Below are 23,781 nucleotides of genomic sequence, written 5' to 3'. Positions count from 1 at the left end.
TGACGGCTGCGGACAGAAGCATCGTGTTTGTTGGCACATACGTCTCACTCTCTCAAATGCATTATTTTAATGCCCTGCAGGAATTTCTTCAAATTTGGCACAGGTGTTCCCCTGGACTTAACTATGAACTGAATAGATTTTGGTGGTCAAAGGTCAAGGTCACTGTGACCTCAGAAAACATAACAGAATCTACTTGTTAATTATGACAAAACTTAACACAAATGTCCTCAATGATGAAGTGATGACATTTTATATCCAGAAAGTCAAAGGTTGAAGGAACAGAACAGGAACATTTGTTTCAATACTGAATTGATGACACTAATCTTGTGTGAAACTGTTGATTGTATAAATCTGTGCTGCCTGTTTGAAGATTTGTGGGAAGCAAACCTCACTGTGAGATGCCGACAAATCCTTCAAACGGCTCCATTAAAAGACTGAAATAAGTCATTCATTCTCAAATAGTTGCTGATTCGTTTTCTGCCCATCGAATAATCAAATAATCGATAAACTGAGCGGTCCCTGAATGAATTTAAGCTCGATCATGTTGCAGAACTGAGAGCATGTTTACAGAATATGATCAGCTGCGTCACTCCAAAATATGCACACCTTCACAAAACCTCTCGCTCTGACTTAAACGGCCTCTCTAAACAATGTTAGCCACCATCAGCTGATTAAGTTCATGCATGTTGTTACATGTTTGTAAGTTATGTGTTATGTTATTCTATCAGCACAGTGTCTCAAAAACTAGGATAGATTTTGTCTGATTTCCATAAAAATTTGATTGACTAGATTTACTTACTAGACTTTAGCTGCTGATCAGGGTGGGAAGAATATTTATTTTAGTCAGAGAGACTGAGACTGTCTTCTAAATCTCAGTGCCTTGTTTGCAGAGTACAAATTAATTAAAGACTAATTAAAGAAAGTCATTCCTATTGTTGCTGGTCCCATTTAAATGTCACAACATTAAAACTACACTGAACTCTCATCGTCTAAACATGTGAATCAAACCCTCTGAATACAGGCCTCCTCTCACCCGAGTGCGATCACGTTGCACTAATCGAACTGGGACTCAGCGGTCACAATGGTCACTTTTCACTCAAGTCTCCTTGGAATGCAATAAAATCCCTCCAACCCCCCCTTAAAAACACTCTTACCTAAAGCATGCACTCAAAATTACATCATCCAAAATGTGCATTGGCCCTGCCTTTCATCAAAGGAGCACCTCCACCATTGGCCAAACACCCTCACCATCACTTCCTCCCTCCCTCTGCCACTTTCATACTGATTGAAAAGGTGAAAAAAAGTCAGATGTAATCTGGTGTGACGCCATTAATCCCAACAGTACAAATCACAGCTCCCGTCCACTTCGCTCCACACAGACTCCCTGCGACTCCCCGCCAGCAACTTCACATCTGCCTCAGGTAAGACTCCTCTACTGATGTGGCTCCTCACTTCTCTTCTTTTCCTCAGATGTTGTTCGTATTTTAAACTCACGCAGATCTTTTGGGTTCCTTAGTTGGTACTGGAAGAGAGATTTTAACCAAATCAAAAGAATGTGTTTTTCTGGTATTTTGAGGGATTCGAATACTATATCTCAATGAGTGAAGACTACTGTTGGCTGAGTATGTGCATCATGGGACTAACTCTAGCAAGAGTTCAGGACTGCATTCTTACTGTGACCAACAATCCCAAATATGCAAGTGCTCGTGGTTTTGCAGTTTTAAATGTCGATTGAGCGGGACATTATTATGTTATAATATAAAGACATCTGCAGTCTTTAGAAATATGCTATAAAGTCATACTACAGCAAGTGGAAGGTTTTAGTCTCTCCAAACCTACTTGCAAAATTGCAGTGTGTGGAAATGTAATTTATACTCAGTATAAAGTAATGGAGTAGTTATTTTAGATAGTCATAAATGTCTGCACATCAAACCCATCAAAAAATTGATGGGAAATGTGTCTAAAATGATCCAAAAGATATTTCTACTTTAAAAAAATGTTGCAGCTACATCAATATGTAGTTTTTACACTCAATTACGGGATATATTTTACGTTACGTTAGGGCTGCAACTATAACTGTTATTTTTATTATTGATTTATATGCTGGATATTAGTTTTGGTCTTTAAAATGCAAATTTAGTGAGGTGAACTTTACTTGAGAAATTAGAATTCTATTAGTATTTTATATTTGTATTAGATAAAAAGATACAACAGATGCTACAACCGTACTTTGAGGAAAACATGTTCAATCCATTTTAAATCTACTTTTTCAGTAGATTTAAGGGAAACTAAGAGCTCAACTTGTTGAATACATAATATACAAAGTGATTTTTTAAAGTGATTTTGGCAATGATACTTGGGGGTTTAAACTTTGACAAAAAAAACTAAACAGTAAGCCTGTCGATTATGAAACTAAAAGACTGTCAATATTAAATCTCCTGATAAATCACCCAGGAATGGCTGCAGTGCTAAATATAGCTGAATCAAGGTACCCTGTGATGGCAGAGCGGGTGGGATGAAGGGGGATTAAAGTGGAGTACAATGTGTCAATTTGTGTTTTACCTCCCTTTATTTTTCCTTCAGATAAGCTGATATAAAAAGCAGAAGAAATGGCTGTGGTTGTAAGTATCTGCTCTTCAAACTGTGTAAAACTGTTGATTTTTCTCAAAGACATTTGATCAATTCTGATATTTTACATGGATTTTTGAAGTGTTGGCAGAGGAAAAACTTTTTTTTTGCCAACACAAATACCTATTCATCCTCCCTTACATGGACTCAGCTGCAGCTCAACATTTCACAAGACCAAAAGCAGTTGTTATGAATGCCGTCAATGGCTACAGTGCCCTTAGCTGCTAATCTCCACTACAAGTCCTGGCTGTGTATTTACAGGCTTTACTGGACTCATGTGAGGGAGATTAATCAAACACTGAGGCCTATTGATTATTGCTCCTGCAACACTTCAAGGATATTTGTCTCACGTGGATACATCTTAAACTTCACGCGGCACAACAGTCTTCTTAAAAAAAATGACATTAACACATTTATTTTACCTAAAGCAACATGCACGTGCACAAAGATTTAGTAGCAGTCAGCAGAGAGGAGTACAGGGGTTCTGCAGAAACAATAAATGCACAAAGCTGTTGCCAGTGAGAGAGCATTCATGTGACCAGGCCCTCAAACTGGCACAGCTAGAATTCATCCATTATTTATGTTATTAATAACACCTGTGCTTTTCCTGCTATTATAAACTGCCTACTGTCGAAACGATCCATTCAGGTGAAGCCAATAATGTAACAGCCTGCTGAGCAGAGACAATTGTTATTATTATAGACAATAATGGGATTCCAGGGCTCGACAGTAATGGTTGCCATTAGCAACTATTTTGACAATTTGGCAACCAATTCTTGGCCACTTTTTGACACAGAAAAAAAAGGGCCAGCAAAACAAAATACATTTTTAATATATGTTTCATTGGTCATTGTTACAGTCAGAACAGCAACCAGACAATGCTGCATGTCTGTTGGTGCGTTTACTCCTATAAGTTCTCATCCCAAGTCCTCACATGTTGCTGCTTTGCAGTGGACTTCTGCATCCACATATTAGATTTTAGGGAGCTGGCATCTGCTCTTTACATTTCGGGATGCTGCTACCGCGATGTCCACACAAGCACATGGTGGGATTACACAGCATGTGATTGTGTTTAGGCAGCAACATCACATGACAACCAACACAGTAACATCAACAAAAGCACATGCTGGCACGGATGGTTAGGATTAGGCAAAGGAGGCACATGGAAAGGTGTAGAAAAAAACCTCACATTCAGAAGGGAAATGAACGCCGGACTCTTGCATGAAAATCTGGGGCTTGTTTGACCCATCCACCTCCTCTCCTACCTGCCCTATAGGCGCCCTTGTGCTCCTTTCATTACATCATTACTGGCAGCGTTTCCAACTAACGCCGTGTGCTCTCAAGTAACGCTGACCATCGGCATATTGGACTGACGCAACATGTGCTGTCCAGCTGTCTGCCGGTGTATAATAACAACAAAACCAGTTCTGTCCGGCTGCGTTGTAAACTGAAGACGTCCAGGGGCGTATCACGCAAATGCGAAAGGTGTCTTTTGACATCGGGATTGTACACTAAGGCATTATCAAAGCGGCAGTAATTGATGAGTTCGGAATGAGTACGGGCTGTTTACTCGCATGCACAAATGTGTTTTAGAGACAACAACGAAACAAAGTACGTTTTGTAGCTTGTAGGGCTTGGTTTCAAACCACCGTATTTTAACTGGTATTGAATTATGTTTGAATAAAAAGGTCTGTTCAAATTTAAGTCGATTTTATTTGTTCGTCAGGTGACAGAATGTTTGACTCCATACAATTTCTGAATTACATATTCGCCTAACATGACTGCACATTGTAGAGCCATAATGAAATCCTACAATGGACGGAAAATGTAAACAAGATAGCAAGCTGCCTTTTGCTTAAATGCTTTGCTTTGGTCCTAGATATTGCATCTGTTAAACTCCTGATAGACACAAGTGAAGGGTGTAACATTCATTAACTGTGGCAGTTGAGCAGCCCCAGTTTCAGTGTGTGTGGTGCTGGGACACACAACAGAGCCATCATTAGGTTCAAAATGGCTGCTGTGAAAAAGTATTACAACTGCAGCAACACTCACGACTTTAAGTGCACAACCCACTTCTATTGCTGATCATGGCCAGTTGTCTGTTTTTACACGAATACTCTCTTTTCAGAGTGGAACTTACCGTATGGTGTCGGAGGAGGAGCAGGCTCTCAGGGCCAAGTTGGAACGTCTCACCGTCAAAGACCACGGGCCGGTTTTTGGACCCTGTGCAAGCCTGCCGGACCACACCAAGCAGAAGGTAACCAGACCTGTTATCAGTCAGAAATTTCAGGAGACAAAAAGTTACATTCAAGAGATCACTATACTACAGTGTATCACAGATCATAATGTGTATATGAGATAAATAAAGAAATGAAGCTAGGAGAGAGTTGAGGTTATAATGCAATATTAGCAGACACAGGAAACTGAAGCTTAGCTATGCTGACATGTGCATTTGCAGGCTTTGTCTTTTGCACCTGCAGCTCTTTTACTCATTTCTTTGAAAGAATGTACAAAAAACTCTAGAAAAACAGGCTAGCTGGTTAGCATTACATGCATCGTTTCACCTGTTTAGGAAACCTAGGATAACGGGTTTATCAAACAGAGAATGGCTAATTGGCAACATTGCACTGAATATCAGCGTAACTAGGGAGTCAGATTAAACCTAATTGATTAGATAGCATTGTCACACTGTGCTCCTCTCATTAACAAATATAACGTTTCATTTGGGTTTGGACAGTTATGTCACTAAGCTGTATAAAAGTTTCCAAACTGTCTGGTCCTGCTCCCCCCCTCAGGCCAAGGACGAGTTGAACGAGACAGATGAGAAGCGGGTGTCGGCAGTGAAAGAGCTGCGAGGAATGATAAAGGAGAAGGCAGATGCAGGTGACGACCTGGCTAAGGGTGTGCAGGACACGTTTGGGGAAAAACCAGACAGTTTGCTGGTCCGCTTCATCCGCGCCAGGAAGTACGACGTGCCCAGAGCCTTCGACCTGATGAAGGGTATGTTTGAAAGCAGACATGAATATACTGACAGCATTTTTATGAATGAATCTTCCATAGTGTTATTGAACACCAAATATAAAACCCAGTTAATAGCTGATAACAAAAAGAAATGGCATATTTACAGCCTGGTGTGACAGTATTGTCCTGTGTTTCCACCCAGGCTACGTGCGCTTCAGGAAGGAATACCCCGAGCTGTTTGAGAATCTGACCCCAGAGGCCGTACGCAGCACCATCGAGGCGGGCTACCCTGGTATCCTGCCAAGCAGAGACAAATACGGTCGCGTGGTTCTGCTCTTCAACATTGAGAACTGGGACTACGAGGAGATCACTTTTGATGAGGTAACTGGACGGTTTCTGTGTGACCTCATGTCCCACAATGCACCTGGAAAAAATAATTCCAAACTCACTTTTATTTAACCTTTTGAAATCTAGGCACATTTGCTTTTTTTTTCTCAGAAGCATGGGAGGCAATGAGCAGTTTAGGAAGAAATTAGTAAAAAATACAAGAAAATTACTCAAAAATTAGCAAAAACAAAAAAAAAATGCTGAAAAAACTGCTAAAAAAATTACAATTCTGTAAAATGATTTGAAATATATATTTATGCTAATTTTGAATAATGTTTAATGGAATTTTTTCCTTAGATTAAAAGATAAATATATAAATCTCCAAAACAATTTTGTCAAATTGCACGTTGTCTTCTTTTCCACCATGTTTTTGAAATAAATCAAACCAGTTTGTTCAGGGGTCAAAGGTTTAAATACTTGTGTCTGAATGCAGCATAAGAAAAGTGATGTATAGTGATGTAAGTGATGAATACTATACTCGAGTAAATGTACTTAGTTACATTCCACCATTGGATCTCTTAATATTTGTTCTTCATCTCACTCCATTTTACTCAAACATAAACAGAAGACATAAAATGTGATTACTAGTATCAATAAAGAGCTAATAAATGTGTGTGTGTTTGTGTGTGTGTGTGTGTGTGTGTGTGTGTACAGATCCTGCGTGCCTACTGTGTGATCCTGGAGAAGCTGCTGGAGAACGAGGAGACTCAGATCAACGGGTTCTGCATCATTGAGAACTTTAAGGGCTTCACCATGCAGCAGGCGTCAGGAATCAAACCCACCGAGCTGAAGAAGATGGTGGACATGTTGCAGGTGGGAAAATCTAAACTCATGTCCTGAACTGGTCTGTGTGACCACAGGCGGAATGACAGCTGGGAGACATACTGTAGAAAACCAACTTTGCATTTGAGTTTCAGATGCATGTCTGTATGCAGTTTGAAGGTTAGAGAATCAGATGTGTTTAGATTAAGGAAAGAGCTCTTCTCTGTCGTAATGTTCTGCTGCTCACTGATCAACCGGTACTCTCTGCAGGAATCATCCTCAGGGAAGTATTTATTAAGAATTCTATCACTAAAAGCATCTTACTGTTTCTTTTGTTCACCAGGATTCCTTCCCTGCCCGTTTCAAAGCTGTGCACTTCATCCACCAGCCCTGGTACTTCACCACCACCTACAACGTGGTCAAACCACTCATGAAGAGCAAGCTGCTAGAGAGAGTGAGTCAGACTGAGATGATTCAATAATAATGACAGACTGCAGCAATGCTGCGCCATCCTTCAGTTTATAAGATACAAACATGGCAGAGGACACAGTCAAACTAGTTTAAGTGCAGGGCTTTCATGTAAGATCACACTGATTTCATGTTATATGACGATAAATGAAGCTCCAAAGCATTTTGAGAAGTTTCTTTCAGACCAGGTTGAGAAATAAAAACGCACCTGCTGTCAAAGTACACAATGGTTGTGTAAATGCCTTTAACAGCCCCTGTCTCTGCTTTAGGTGTTCGTCCATGGAGATGAGCTGGAAAACTACTACAAAGAGTTTGACGCTGACATCCTCCCTTCTGAGTTTGATGGAAAAGGTTCCAAGTATGATGGCAAGGGCACAGCAGCCAAGCTGTTCGACTAAAGCCTCCTTCCTCCCTCCACGCCAACCAGGCAAAGAGCCTTTATGTGTAACAAATCCCCCACAGGCTGTGGAGACTCAAAGCCCAAATCTAGCTGTGTGGTTGTAGAGGAAAAAAAAAAGAAGTAATGAAAGAAAAGTATGCGAGAAGTTCAAATGAGGGCCTGACAAAGCACAGTCCAACAGGAAACCAGTCACCCTCTATAAACCATTTGGTTGACACTCAAACACTTTACAGTTCCTCAGTTTTTAGCACCAAAGCCAGATCTCCACCTTTCATGGGCCTGGAGGCACTGTCTGATTTACACCATTAACTACAGACTGCATATACTTAACTTACAGATTTTTTTTCCCAAAGCATTGGTATGACAATGTCAGATTTTATACCCTCCAGACAACCATAGGCTTCACTTCGCACCAGTACGGTGTTAAATTAACCTTCGAGACTGGCTTGAAGTAGACAAATCATCATGATGAACATGTAGAGGCCTTAATTTTTTGCCTCATTAGGTGTTTTTGCACAGTAAAGCAGTTTTGAGTAGGAGCTGTTGAGGTGTTCAAAGAAACTCTCTAAAGACAAAATTTGCAAACTTATCACCTGCGTCCATCGTTTTACCGACTCGCAAACACAAGATCTTAGATCTCACTTACAGTCACCAACATAGAGAAGTTTTCCTGCTCTGAGCTGTGACTGATCAAAAAGTAACACAGACCACATGTCCTTGATGGTGGATTACACATTTTAAGCAGATTTCAAGGCTTTGCAGGTTGATTTTCATACCAAACTCAAACGAATGGAAGTCAGCGACTGTCTCGGAGGCAGTACAGAATCTAAAGTGGCATGCTTTGGGAAAAAGTCAGCGTTACTGTTAAGTATACATAACTTGTTGTTCATGTGTTAAATTTTCATAAGCACCAGCTTGATTTTTCAACCATTCAGATACACAAAAGTCTTTTAATGCCCTTTAATGAATGAGAAATTGATCAGATATTCAGTCTAAGCACTCTAGCTGACCCACGTTAAGCCAAATGAGAGCACTTACCTTGAGATTCTCTGTCTCTTACCTTTAAATTGTGCTTAGTTTTGATCTTCACCCGCACAGCTTGATTGAACACTGGCAGGCTCCAGCTTTCTGAGTTTCCACCCTCTGGCCCTCCGTCGGCTCTCCTTGAAGTACAAGGCTGATATTCCAACAAGTGCCTGTCTGTCGTGTTTTTTAGATTGTTCTTCAATAATATAAATTTTATGAAGTTTACCCATTGTGCTACCTGGTGCACCAATAAGAATGTCAATAAATGTACAATAAACTGTATATAAATATAAGCTGTAGTCTTTGCGTCAATTTGAAAATCTAAACAGGAGAAAGCGTCAATAATGCTGGAGGCTCTGTGAGACTGTGCTTGGGCATGGTGGTGCTTTGAGCTGAATGCATCAACATGCTTACATGCTCACAAGCATCACTTTTACCAAGAGTGTTTCCCCCCGTTTTGCTCTACTGTGCTGTCATTCTTTGTATACTTGCTTCTTTGCCTGAAACCTCTCTCCTCGATGCATCAGCGTGACAAGTATGAGCCAATCACAACACAGTAGGGTGGAATTAGGTAAAACACATTGTCATCACAAAAGAGTATCTGAGAAAATACTCCTAAAACCTAGAAATGAGTGACCATTTGCAACACTTTCTCATCCCAAGTCTTGCTGGATTGTGCCCAAGCTGTAGGAAAACAAGCGCACCCACTTTTTTGGGGAGAAAAATAATGCTGCTCACAATGACAGTGCTAACATGCTGGTGTAATTTTTACCACGCCTATGATTTTAGCGAAGCATATTGACATGATAACATTTAGCTTAGGCTGATGGCTGTAGTTTTACAGGTCCTTGATCAAAAAGAATGTAATTTTTGACCTGATGGTGGTGCTAGAAAAAAAGTCCGGGGAACTCCAAACCCATGAGTATTCATCCTCTGTGCACGATGAATGTCTGTACAAAATTTCCCAGCAACCCTTTCAGTAGTTGTTGAGATATTTCAGTCCAGACTAAAGTGGTGGACTGAGGACGGCTTGAAGAAGAAAACGTAGAATAGGACACAATAATCAGATAATTAAAAAAATACTGTAAAAATATTTATTAATGGTTGAGTTTAAATAATCAGTCATGACTGTGCACCATATCGGAAAAACATTAAGATTAGACTCTAAATGTTACACCCACTATAGTGCCACACAGAACATTAAGACAGTAAAGTGCAAGCAAAGCAGTCCATTTATCAAACAACTGGGACATATTGCACATACAGACACAGAAGTGATACTGTTGCAGGTGAAATTAAGCTTTTAAAGGAGTTAAAACTGTAATAAGTCTGATGTTTGCATGTTGATTATTAAGATGTGCATGAGCTCGGGTGCAGTCCTCTGCATTTATTTACAGTGTCTGACAGGATGTTACCCACAGGAAACTGTGACTCATGTCAAACATGCAGACTACAGCAACAGAGAAATTCTTATTTTGTCATTGTTTGAGATATTTGTAAGAACATTTCTTATTGAAATATACTGTATCATAAGACATAACAGAGGTAAGTTGTGTGTGATAGTTTTCATGTATTCTGTGTTTTAAAGGGACACTTCTTCCCAAATCAAAAAAACATCTTTTTGCCTTACCTATATTGCTATTTATCAATCTAGATTTTTTTTTTAATGTGAGCTGTCAGGTGTTGGAGATATCGGCCATAGAGATGTTTGTCTTCTCTCCAACATAATGGAAGTAGATGGCACTCGGCTTGTGATGCTCGAAACAAGTACATTTGAACTCAACATTAATGACTGTTTCCAGAAATCATGACCAGTTAGTCAAAATAACCCAAAGACCTTGTTGTGGGCTGTTTCATGTAGGAACTAATTTCTTTCTACAGAACTACACTCACCAACTGGATAACCGCGCACAAGGAAGCGTGCATCTACACATGGACATGAGTCTTGTGCTCATGACAACTCAAGATTTAAACATTAATGACGTCCTCCTCGGCTAAGCTGTAACGTTAGTAGATACACCCTCTGTGCAATGATACTGTTGTCGGATGTAATTTGGCAGAAAGAAAATAGTTCCTACATGAAACTACTTACAACAAGGTCTGTGGATTATCTTGAGTAGCTGGATCATGATTTCTGGAAAAAGACAATGCTGTTGATTTTTTCAAATGATTTCTATTGGCACTTTGAGCACCACAAACAGAGTGCCATCCAGTTCCATTACATTACAGAGGAGGCAGACATCTCTACACCTGATATCTCCAACACTCAGCAACTCACACTCAAACAATATCGACTGCTAAACAGCACTACAGGTAAAAGGAAAAATATGTATGTTTGATTTGGGGGTGAACTGTTTATTGTTACAAAGATTTCAGTCTGTTCTCTTCTCTTCACTGCATTTACTTGTTTGTTTTTCCTGACAAACCACCCTGCTGGTATGGAGCAATAATAAGCAGCTTAAAGCCAACCCCCCCCCCCCCTTAAAAAATGGGGTCACTTATGAAACGTATCAATTAGCCCTTGTTCAAAGTTATGTCTGATATGAGACCTCCATTGTATTAAAGCCAAGGCCATGTACCTATTTTAGGGACTCAAATGGTGCCAAAATGCCCCAGAATCACTAAAAAACACAGTTGAGCTACTTTTTATTGAAAAGTGAAGAGTGCTTTGGTCCATTGGTTTGGTAAGCGGTGTAGATAGACTGAGAATCCACAATTGGATTAGCTATTACACACACTCACTGTTCCACATGCATTCTCTTCTCTCTTCCCTGTTCAAAGTTTCTGTTAACACAGTTTGACCCGGCTGTGTCCTCAACAGTCATGTCAATTTTTTCAATATTTGTGTCCTAAATTCTAAAAGGACCTTTTCTGATGGTAATAATCGAAGTTGACAGCAGCATTTAGTAAAACTGTATCGTCTGACTCCCATCCTCATGCTACTGCAGCAGTTCATGGAATGGGACAAGCTGACCTGACGCAGTACAATGTTAACACTAGTTTGCATGAAGAGACCTTATTTCCATTCAACAACACAGAAAGGACTGTAAGAAAAAAAATCGGTCCGTGTTTTTATAGCTCTCTACAACCTCTTTATAATCTCTTTAAAACCTGACACCCTGATTCTTTTATTGAATGTCAGCAGCAACAATGCATGCTGATGGTCCACTGCACACAATAGAAATATAAAATAAAAAAAACTTCAAATCAAATTCATTTAAAGTCAAATTGAGCAAAATTATGCCTCAGTATTTACATAAATAAACCAAACTGGCTGTTATTAAGACGTTGCGTTTTTCCTGCAATAAAACTGCAAACTTCTTTTAATGGAAACAAACAAGATGATGTTACTGCTGTATATCAACATTAAGGAAAGTAAATGTACAGTTTAAACACAGTAGACGTGTTTGTTAAGCAACAGCTGTAGATCACCACTGTAAACCATAAATCACGTCATACTGCCGCTTCAAGAGGTAGCTCAATGATTCATGAGAAGCCAGAAACCAAAACTGCTGCAGAACTACATTCATATTAAGGCATTAAATCTAATAACAAACTTAACAAATTAAAATCTTAATGGCTTTTTTTAAATATAAAATAAAATGTCTCAAAATATAACTGTATAACTGATGTGGGTCTTCAGGCATTTATCAAAGTTTTTCTGGTTAAGGGTTAGGGCTAGGCTGTACATCGATATTTTGTCAATATTGTGATATTGTGGTGAGACCTAAAATCATCTTAAAGTTTGGATATCATAATATTCTGTGTTGTCTAGTGTGTTGTCTTTTTCCGGTTTTTAAGTGCTACATTACAGTAAAGTGATGTAATTTTATGAATTTACTAGACTTAATGCTAGAAAACCAATAAATCCTGCAATATCGAGGTATTTGGTAAAAAACAAAAATGTGATATTTGATTTTCACCATATTGCCCAGCCCTAGTTAAGGGTTTAGGCTTTAGACTGTGTCCTTCACAATAACATACATTTCTAGTCTAATCTAATCTAATCTAGCTGCCTCATAAGCCTGTGCACTCACTTATGAATATTTGAGCATATTCAAAAGTTGTCAACTGTAATTCATGTAGAAAAATACATCTTGTTCTTCTTTCTAAATGCAAGTCAAAGGTCACAAATTTATTCTCAGACAGCAGTATGTTCCCCCACTAATTATATCACTGTGCTTTCCAGACTCAAGAAGCACCAGCTGCCAAAAACCAGCAGAGGGTGAACTCATGTTACACTGGAGGTTAACTGGGAACAAGAGGAAGGACCAGTTCACCATGGGCTCATATTACATTTTCAGGTATCTTCTGCGAGTTTCAGTTTACAACTTGGTGTACCTACTTCCACTCAACTTTTTCTAACCCATTTAGTGATTTCCTACATTCCCCCAAAATCATTTATATACTGCAAGGCCATTAGCAGAGCAAAGGCAGAAGAGTGTGTTTGTTTTTGTATTTTTGGTAATTTTGTCACCAGACTACCATGTACAGTATGTTACCCACTGAGTGTCCCCTCTGTGCTCTGCAGGCAGGAGTTCATGTCCTGCTGGCTGCTCCTCTGGCAGGCTGGCCGGTTCTTCTCCCAGTGGCAGATGGCGTCGGTATACTCGACTATGACCTTGTCCATCCAGGTGAGGGGCTGAGGGAACAGTACGGCTCCCTCAAAGAAGCCCAGGTGGCCTCCATGTTGGGTCAGGGCAAAAATCAAATTGGGCATCTTTTCTACAAACAGAAGGAGAGGATTGATGATTGTCTTTTTTACTCAACAGTATTAATTATTATAGCATGGCTAACACCTTATTTGCTCCCACTATTTATCTAAACAACTGTTGAAATGTAGTGTAAACATCTGTAACAGGATAAAAACTTGGGGCTTGTTGTCAGCAAGATTCCCTTTTTTTTAACTTGTGTGTGTACCTTTTTTATTATTCAATGTCCCGTTTCTAAATTTGGATATTTTTGCGGGTCTGTGAACACAGTTCAGGCGGAGCTCGTTATGAATTCTTTGTTCCTTACCATCATTTTGAGGAGGTTGAGTAGCAGGGTGGATAATTGATCTATCTCTAATAATTGATCATATAAATGAATAAGAGGAGCAGCTGCTGCAGAGGAAGTGAAAGCAAACTTTTAGACCTAACCCGATTAAGTTTCATTGTCACTGCCTCTGGCGTTTTGCTGCTCTGTCTGAGTACGCTCTGCACTCCTTAAGTGTGATGCCATGAGTAACAAAACGCTCCATTTAAACGATCTAGCTCCAAAAATATAAAATCGATAGGTGGCGGCAGATGTTTTCATCATGGCAGGCAAGCACAAAGAAATTAATAAGTAGGAAACCCTGATATTACTTTCACCCTGTCTTTCACAAGTATTTAAACCTTTGAACCCTGAGCAAATTTGTGCAGTTTCTTTCAAAAACATGGAGGAAAAGGCAATGAGCATCTTAGCAAGAAATATTCTACTAACTGTAAAAAAATAAGTAGATACTATATAATTATCATAATTACATATTTAAAATGATGTGACAAAATTATTATAAATTTTAAGCACTTTCTCTGGGTAATTTCCTTGTTTATTTTTATTTTTTCTCTTTCTTTTTATTCATTCTTTATCCCTAATTTGCAGGTAATTTTATTTTACTTTCTTTTTTTTAAAGTAATTTCTTACTACTTTTTGGGTCATTTCTTCTTTCATTGCTCATTGCCTTCTTCACATTTTTGAAAGAAACCAAGCCAAATTGCGCAGATTTCAGAGGGTTAATAACTGCTGTAGTAATCATTACCTCTTACCTTTATGTTTTGGTTAAAAAGATGATGTTTTTGTTCATTTTTATTTTTTCATTAGTTTGCACTGGCCTACACACTTTGATTTATTAACCAGGCACTTTACTTTACAAACTTTACTTAAGTAGGTTTCTCAAATGGTAGTTTTCACTTTACTCATGTTCTATGGAAGTAGTTGTACTTTTACTTTTACTTTATTCTCAGTGCTCTACCCACCACTGCATTAACATTGACAGGGAAGTTAAAGGACATTTTGGGATTTATTTGGCACAATCACAGATACAGATTCGGATAGAGCTGGTAAAGACTGCACAGCAGAAATATTTTTGCTGTATTATTTGAGAGGTTGTTATTTTTCTGCACTTCATTGTGTAACTTTTTTCCCCCCGTCAAGCATCCCCATTTCTTTGGTAATTAAAGGCCTCATGATGTTGTCAGTGTGAAGGTAAATAATTAAGCTCTGCTGCTTTGCGGAGGTGACTGACTGTGAGGCCACTGGCCAAGACGCTCGGTTTCCACAAAGAAACACGCCGTCCTCCTTTCCCTTTCTGTTACTCTACACCTACAAACTCTCTCCTACTGTAACACTTTTGCAGATGCAAACACAAACACATTAACACGCTGAAATTTAACTAGATATTGGGGGTTGCTCTATTAGGCACTAAAGTGTCTCTAACTCTTATCTTAAATGTTTTGCAGAATATAATCACCAAATCCCAAAATGTTTCAAGAATTGTCAAGATCTAAGAAAACCTGTAGCATTATGTGGCATATTTGTACTTAAGTACAGTACTTGAGTAAATTTACTTAGTTACATTGCACCAGTGAGGACAGGTTTAGAATTTCACTTGTCAAGCTTTGAGTCATTACTCACACTGATTTACACACATAAGGGCCCGTGCATGTGACCCACTGAGGCAAGACAAGGCACACACACACACGGGCACACACACACGCACGCACGCACGCACGCACGCACGCACGCACGCACGCACGCACGCACGCACACACACACACACACACACACACTGCTCTATATATATAATCCAGCAGCCCAGTCGTATCACATGGCCCTGAAAAATTCAACAAGACCGTCTGGGTTGGGCGGCATTGAGCAGATAGCTGCGACAAGACTTTATCAACACTTAAGACTCCGACTCCAGTGTCCAGCTCCAGAGCAGAGGAAGGACAACGGGTTCATTTTGCTCTACACTGGTCTGAATCTGTGTCACTGTGAGGACAATGTGTCACTGTTGTAGTCATTCAATCTCTAGGAAACACACAAAACATTTACAACAAAATATGAGTTGTCATAGCAGCAGTTTCGTTAACTCCTCCACATGTTGCTGCATAACTGAAAGTCTATGAGGAGATCATACTTGCATACCTTCATGTGGCTGTTTTTAAAGGGTGTGAACATTATTATTTTATTATCATATATTGCTTTAAAGTGTGATCTATTATCTGATTGGTTCACTAAGGCAGGTTTGAAAGTTATTTAACAGCCTTTTTTTTATGTGTCAGTGAAGATCACTTAACCATAATGATTAGACAAACCTTTTTTTAATACTTTATGTCAAACTGTGTCAGGGTTACTTTTAAAATCCATTTGGATAAAACACATGAAATATCTGATACTGCTGTAAATGAAATACTTCACATCACAGCCAAATACTCCTAATTATCCACCATTAATGAATGAATCTTGTCTATTAACACAAACCTGCGAGCGTGCGTGGAATATCCAGTAGTGACTGATGAACGAGTGGGTCATCTAAGGAGTTAACCAGGAGGAGAGGCACAGTGACCTGGAGATAAAACAGCAGTTTGTTTGTGAATGCCTTTGTACGGAGCAGCAGTCGAAGTAGTGTTAGTAGGAGATGTAGTGGTGGATTTGTCAGTGTAGTACTGCTGTAGAAGCAATACTCCTATATAGATAAGGTTCCAATGAAAATTACTTAAGCAAACCTTTTTTAATACTTGTCAAACTGTGTCAGGGTTACTTTAAATCTGTTTGAATAAAACACTCTAAGATGGTCTTAAAGTAGAAAAATGGTAGAAGGGTGCTACTAGTGAAATTTGGAGTACTTTAGTGGTATCAACAGCAGTAAAAGTAGCAGAGGTAAAAGTAGAATTAGTAGTATTTATATTAGCACTACATTATCAAGCTTTCTGTCCAAACTTGTACACACTTACGTTCTTGATGTAGTGCACACAGCTCTCCTTCTCGTAGTACTCTTTTAACGAGCTGTGGCCGTGAAATTTCCTGCAGAACAAATTGTGTGATAACATCAGTGACAAGCTGCAGAGTTTGTGGCAGCCATTAGAATCAAAATCAAAATATAAAATTCACCCAAACCTCACCTCATGATGCTGTCGTCGATCTGCATCAGAGATGTGGCTGCATACAGTCTGCCCAGGTCTGCGTCACCAATGTTAGTGGAGTTCAAGTTGAGCAAAGTGCTCCTGAGGAACAATGCAATAAAGGTATTTAGATAAATCATGGCAAGAAGGTAAAACTTCTTTCCTAGACACCTAAATGCCACACATTTTTTAATGCAGCAACTCCAAATCATTCACAATATTAACCAAATTTTTCAGCATCTGCTTGATGTCTAGGAATGATTTCTTGTCTGTACTTGACTGATAGACAGTCAAGGAAGTATTGGATGTTTATCTTGGTGTGGTGCTGTAGAAATCCACGGCAACAACTAAATGTGAAATGTGAAAGCAAGGAGAATTCAAGCTTCATCAAGTTGCTTTCTGAAATACACAAAAGAATAATACAATGCTGCAGTTATGCTATCATAGACTTGCAGGGATTATCACATCACTAACAACAGAAACTCTTGTTGTGTTTCTTCACCTGTGTGACAGGATGAGCTTCTTCATATTGTACGCCAACGCAAAGTTGTAGAGCCTCCGGCACTGATCCCACTGGAGGAATGTTTCATGGGCCCTTCACAAACATACAGACACATAAATGTATGTACACACAAAGGTAGGACAACCACTTTGACCACTTCTAAGATACTATAGCTTAATTTCTGATGAGAACATACAATATAATGCATACTGGGGCTGAAATTAAAGGTCAAATGTGTGGGATTTAGGGGAATATATTGGCAGAAATAAAATATAATATAATAAATATGTTTTCTATAGTGTATAATCACCTGAAAATTAAAATCATTGGGGTTTTTTGTTACCTTTGAATAAGTCCTTTATATCTACTTAGGGAGTGGGTCCTCGTTTATGGAAAATGCCATGTTCACAACCATGTTTCTACAGTAAGCTAAAAGGAACAAACCAAACACTGGCTCTAGAAAGGACTGTTTGCCTTTTTGCATTTTCGCATTTCAGCGTTGGCCACTGTTGTTAGAAGCCCATGTGCAACGAGCAGCGTTGGAGAAACACTAATCTGTAATGCGAAATTGCTTTGTTCAGTGTTTTTACCAGTTTAAATCGCTGGGTCTGTTTGTTTTTGGGGAGGAGGAGACCTCTGCGGCTACTTCAACTCCCACAAAAAACCTCCTGAGTGAGTGGATCAGAATAAATGTGAGCACAGATAAAGAAAAAGGGTAACCACACAATAGCATATGGCAGACAAGCTGCCTTTCTCCAACATACCAAACAGCATTGGAAAAACACAGATTTGTAACATTAAATGCTTTATTTACTGTTTTTACTAGTTTAAATCAAAGGGTTTGTTTGTTTTGGAGAGGAGGAGACCTCTGCTGATAATTCGGCTACCGGTAACACCACCTGAACAACCAAAACTGAATAAGTTCTAGCCAGGAGAAGTTTCAGCTGGTTGCATTCTGCAGTCTTCACCGCTAAACAACACCAAATTCCCCTAAATCTCACACACTTAACCTTTAAAGCTGCACATCAGCATATTAAGCTATGCATTTTTAGTCATACCAGGTCCTGGTTACATACATTTGTTTGTCCTTCATTCTACCAACCTGAGGGCGCTGTAACCCTGACAGACGGTGACACAGCAGAGCACTCGTTCCTGATTGGAACGGCTCTCACCCAGGAACTTACAAACGATGTTCCCCCCAAGACTGAAGCCGATAACCACCAGCAGAGTCTGAGGAAAAGTTTGTTTGATGGAGCCCACCATGGCTGCATACTCCCAGGTACAACCTGTATGAAAGAGAGACACTTTAAAAACTGTGTATTAGTGATTAATATTTAAGTATGACACTAGATAAAAAAGATTTTCGAAATTCTGTTTTTCTGATTTCTCAGTGTGTTTCTGTGTTTTGACCGCATTCTCTGTTGTATTTCATTTTGGTTTGCTTCCCCTCATTTTAAAAGTGAACTAGTAGTGAACTTTCCCACTTTGGTTTGGGCTGTAGTCTCCCCTGTGATGTTTCCCTCATTACCGTAGGTGAACATGCGTGGCGAGGTGAGCTCCATGTTGGGCAGGGCTCCCAGGTGGTTGAGGACGGCGCAGCGGTAACCCTGCCGCTGGGAGTGATCCACAAAGGTCCGAATGTAGTTCTTCTCGCTATGGTTACCGATCCCAGGGCAGATTACCATGGTAATGTCATCTGACATACACACACAGACAAACAAGAGGGAACACATACAAAGTGGAGTCATGTGTGAGTGTAAAATTGAATGTTGTGTGATGTGTGTGTGTGTGTGTGTGTGTGTGTGTGTGTTTGTTTGCGTTTGTGTGTTGATTTAATTGGCTGCTGAAATGCATGGCATCCTCGCTCTATAGGGATTTCATTAGTGGTCTTACTGCTCGTACAGTGTACTCACGATCCAAACAAGCACATAAAACTCAGGAGGAAAGACGGGAAAATCAAAAACAAAACAAATAACAAATAATAAGTTATGTCTTCATAGAAAAATAATCTTCTAAGTATGACAAAGGATCAGTAGTGTTGGGGAAGAAGTGGAGCTGTTTCGGGTAGTCAGTGTATTGCATATAGTTAGATGTCTGTTGGCAGAAGCAGGCTGGAGTCTGAAAGTAATTAGCGGCTTCAGTTCCCCATCTATGCTCTCATCAAGGCCACCAGACTTTACTGACAAAAACAGCAATTTGAAAACAGGAGCTGCTGGTCTACCGCTAATTTAATCAGTAAATAAGTGTTATTGTGTGACTTTGGTGAATCCGAAATAACCCTTTAAATGCCAAAGTCACACAGTAACACAAACAAAATTACTGTATGAGGCAGCAGCAGACCAGCAGCTCCTGTGTTCAGCGATGTTAAATCACTGTTTTTCTCAATGGAGTTTGGCATGAAAGAAAGCGATATACCGGCTTCATTTTCCCATTGGAAACCATTGTGTACCATAAAGGTAAAAAAATACTCTCAACAGAGTGCTGTTAAATAGACATTGATATTTTTGGTTGGGACTGTTTTTTGGTGGCTAAAATGCATTTTGTTGCTGACTCCATCCACAGCTGTACATTGCTTAGCTTCCATGTCAGACTCCTGTCTGCTTCTCCAAACTGAAGGCATGCCAACTGACACCTACTGTGTGTCATATACTGTCTATGGATAAGTATAACCCCACTTAAAAAAAAACTGAACTATCCCTTTAATATACAGTAAATCCAAAGCCAACTGCTTTGGTGCCTTAACAGACAGAATAGCATTTGTCACTGACCTCCTGTGCTGTGTTCTCCACGAGCTTCAAAGAGGTCAAAGCTTGCTGTGGCCCCATCCTGCATGGTGAGGAACTTGCGGACCCCGCAGGGTGATGGAGTGTTGACACGTCCCATCTTGCCATACAGGGCCGTCTGGAGATGTCCACTCTTGCCCCACAACAAGGGAGGAATGTATCTAAAGAAAAGTTTCATATTACATATCACGGCTGTAACCTCTACCCTGACGATGTTTCAGCTGAGTCTTAGTAAAGTTTTTCTCACTACAGATGGGCCCACATACCACTCCAGCTAGAGGAGGTGGCAGACAAATCAGCCCAGCCAGATGAGTTGGATTTGAGCTGGAGAAAATTACTCATTTGTGGTTGACATTTTCATACCACCAAATAATGTAACTAGACACCTTACTCCCATGTTCTTGTCAGTGTGTTAGAAATAAGTGGGTCTCCAGCCAACAAGATTTAGCATAACTTCAAAATGATATACTTGTCTTAAGTGATCAAGTCTCAAGATCAAGATGTACTGTATGAGCAACTCAACATAAGACTCATCCATGTGCAAGCAGCAATGGTTTGTTTGGCATAAAGAGGACAACATTAATGTTATTTCACACATTGCTATGTAGATAAACAAAAGGCCACTCTCTTTGGGGGCATTAGTGGCTATTGTGAAAAAAAGACAAAAAAAGAGAAGAGGAAAAATGTCCAAAAGAATCCTAGAGTTATGATTCTCTTAATTATATATTTAAAATTATATTACTGAAGTAATTCAATGATCCAGTTCAAGGTGCATCACAAGTTTGTAAAACTGGGATTGTATAATAATAACGACTCACTCTTTGGTCAGCAGCGGGCAGGATTTGAGCAGGAACCGGCTGAGTGGTGTATCTTGGTAGATGATCTCTGGCGGGGATGTGGTACTCTTCAGGTTCAGATAGCGGACGATAATATAGAGGACAGTTGCCACAGCTGCCAACTTCACGCCATCAAACATGGCCGGCAGCTCCGGGCCAAAGGTGCTCATGTCACCGTCCTCGAGGGTAGCCATTGTGAACAGGACAGGACCTAAAAGCATTTAACTTTCATGACTCATTATGAGCTCAGAGGAGGTGGAGTGTTGTTTATACAATAATGTGGCGCTGGATTATCTAACTTATCGAGTAAGAAAAATTCCTTATAATTAAAAAAAAAATAGAATTAGACCAATATATGCAGTACGTCAGTTTGCCCATGATGGTTTTGGGGTCTGCCTTCCTCAGGATGTGTGCTGTTTTGACTCTCTTTAGCGAGCTGCAAGCCCTGAAAAAAATATCTGTGGTCTGGTGTCAACGGAAAGTTTTACTTTCTCTTGTTACTCTGAAGTCTGTTTGAAGAGTTTACCCAAAGCAAACCTAGAATACGTGGCACAAAATTTATAAAAACTGTCTGTAGGCTCAAAATATCAGGTCCAGGAAGAAGTGGAAAAACTACTATGACACTTTACTTAAGTAAAAGTAGCTATACCACCATGTTGAAATGTGCCTTTATATGTATAAGTCATGCATTCAAATGTTTCCTTAAGTACAAAAGTGCTGGCATCAGAATACTAAATAGAATGGCCCACATTGGCATAATGTATATCATGTGATTGGATTATAATTAGTAATGCATTCAAGTGTGCATTTAGGAAAGGGGAAAAAATGATACAGCATAATATTGTGTTACTTTGTGTGCCAATATTGTATTGATTCTCGAACAAGAAGTATTCTTTTTTGTTTTATAAATTTAATTTAATATCTAAAATATACATTAACTTTTGGTAGCTACTTGAATAATAAAATCAATTGCTTGTTCTGTCTACTAAATATATTTTGTTGATAAAAAAAATATTAAAGTGAGAAATCTTTGAAATGCTATGTTGACAAATTTTTCCATAACAGACATATTTTTTTTAAAAAAAGGTCATAAATTGCAATATATGTTATAGCAACACTCAAGTTCATATTCGCAATAATATTTTATTGTCACTATTGTAGTATTGTAGCATTGTGAGAATATTGGAGTCTGGTGATTTACTACATTTCTATCTTAATATACGTATAGTCTTATATTACATTATAATTTGTTCACTGATCACATTTTTGTTTTATTAATCTGAATCTACAGATTGACTAAACAAGTACAATATTTCCCCTGAAGTGTGGTGAAGCAGAAAAAACGGAAATACTTGTGTAAAGTACAAGTACCTACTTGATCACTTCCCTTTACTTTGTATTGAATGTTTCGATTCACACTAAGTGTGAATCGAAACATTCATTACAACTACTATAAATAACTACTATAATTATAGTATTAACCTGCAGAAATACCCTCTATTGACTTAAAAAAAAGTTTTTAACCACCTTGTTATCTGACTTTGAAGAAAGTACAGTGGTAGTGGTCCCTCCTTCTTGTCGGATGATGCTTACTCAGCGCTGGAAAACAAACAATTCATCCCATTTGTAAAAACTAACTGGTTTCGTTGCCTCAGGAAAAAAAAAAACATAAGCAAACACCAAATACATACGAAACCACCATGTTATATGGTGTAATATAACCTATAAAAGTATTGTTAATGCATGAACGACAAACGATAAAAAAGTAGAACAGAATAGAACAGAATAGAATAGACAGCTGGGCTGCGGTTAAGTGTGCAGCAAGTGTCCTTGGTTGAAGTTCCTCACACTCTTTCGTTAAGTCACTCAGGTAAAACTGTTCCTGAAGAAAGTCGAGGTGAAGCTGAGGGCTTCAACAAACGCAGACACAACATAGACTTTACATTAAGTACTTGAAATTGTGCTAAAAAGTACACAAAGTACACAAAGGACATTACCATGGCGATTTTTGGCAGCCTGTCCGGGTTCTGGTCGGATCCACCCCGAGCTGAGCTCAGTCTGTGAACACCGTCTGTTTACAGCAGAGCAGTGACTAACCAGCGGGGAACTCAGGGGGCGTTCAATTACACCCATAAAGCTCCGATTTTTGAAAATGCAAGTCGAAAACAAGTTAGAAATAGCCTAACGCATTTAAGCTTATTCTTTACGTGACTTGAGCTGTTTAAATTCTGTAACCTACATGTTATAACAGTTATCGTTGCTCATCTATTATGAAATCTCCGTTTTCTGAGTCATATCCGAGGCTATTTGAGCTTCCTTATTCGTCGAGCGTACTCCTGAAATCCGACAGTACTTGAAGGCAGCATGACAAACAGCGGTGTAGCTTACTTCCTACTTTGTGTTACTGTAAATTAACAGTTTCTCTAGTGTGCTGTGGTTTCGTTGTTCAGAGCCGTCTGTTGTAGAGCATTGTTTGCTTACCTTTGACAAAAACAGGCAGATGTCAAACAATGTCATGATGATAAAAAATATTGACATAACTTCCCACTGTGTTAGGAACCTTTCAAAGGTAGAAGGTAGACTTATTGGTCATTTTTTAAACCAATTTTCTTTTTTTGTCCTTGATCCTGCTACATCTTTGGAGTAGGATGAGTTGATTAAAACCAGCAGCTACTTTGAATAATCCACCCAGTTCCTTGGGCATGTTGCTACTGGTGGCATCATTTGATTCCTGCAGTGCATTTTTTTGAGTCTTGTGTCCAAATGGCTTCAGCAATGTCATTTGGGTATTATAAACTGATTTAGTTTGCATAATCTTACAGGCAGTGCTTACACAAATAGGAGTGTTTGTGATACCACAAGAGATTAAAAATAGGTTATA

General features: G+C 39.2%; 2 protein-coding genes across 3 annotated transcripts; one reads left to right on the top strand and one right to left on the bottom strand.

Moving 5' to 3' along the window:
- Positions 1-744: 744 nt before the first annotated feature.
- On the top strand, positions 745-8,818 carry rlbp1b (retinaldehyde binding protein 1b). Its single transcript, XM_042496354.1, has 8 exons — positions 745-1,421; positions 2,584-2,621; positions 4,757-4,885; positions 5,424-5,628; positions 5,792-5,970; positions 6,631-6,789; positions 7,082-7,192; positions 7,476-8,818. Exons 2-8 carry the CDS (start codon positions 2,610-2,612, stop codon positions 7,602-7,604), a joined length of 924 nt encoding a protein of 307 aa, XP_042352288.1. The 5' UTR covers positions 745-1,421; positions 2,584-2,609; the 3' UTR covers positions 7,605-8,818.
- A 1,938-nt stretch (positions 8,819-10,756) lies between these two features.
- On the bottom strand, positions 10,757-22,980 carry LOC121950339 (monoacylglycerol lipase ABHD2-like). Of its 2 annotated transcripts, XM_042496298.1 has the most exons (11): positions 22,898-22,980; positions 22,428-22,499; positions 20,883-21,111; positions 20,050-20,225; positions 18,810-18,977; positions 18,384-18,567; positions 17,282-17,374; positions 16,780-16,881; positions 16,612-16,681; positions 16,139-16,223; positions 10,757-13,357 (listed from the first exon to the last, which is right to left on the bottom strand). In XM_042496298.1, the coding sequence occupies exons 3-11, from the start codon at positions 21,092-21,094 to the stop codon at positions 13,131-13,133; spliced, it is 1,317 nt and encodes a 438-aa protein (XP_042352232.1). In that variant the 5' UTR covers positions 21,095-21,111; positions 22,428-22,499; positions 22,898-22,980; the 3' UTR covers positions 10,757-13,130. The 2 variants fall into 2 exon arrangements, with proteins under 2 accessions (XP_042352232.1, XP_042352233.1); XM_042496299.1 differs by lacking the exon at positions 22,428-22,499 and having other exon boundaries at positions 22,898-22,973.
- Between the last annotated feature and the right edge of the window lie 801 nt (positions 22,981-23,781).

This window comes from Plectropomus leopardus, chromosome 11 (genome assembly GCF_008729295.1).
Source record: "Plectropomus leopardus isolate mb chromosome 11, YSFRI_Pleo_2.0, whole genome shotgun sequence".
Lineage (NCBI taxonomy): Eukaryota > Metazoa > Chordata > Actinopteri > Perciformes > Serranidae > Plectropomus > Plectropomus leopardus.
The sequence above is the reverse complement of the archived record's forward strand: the minus strand, read 5'-3'. Positions and strand labels throughout refer to the sequence as shown.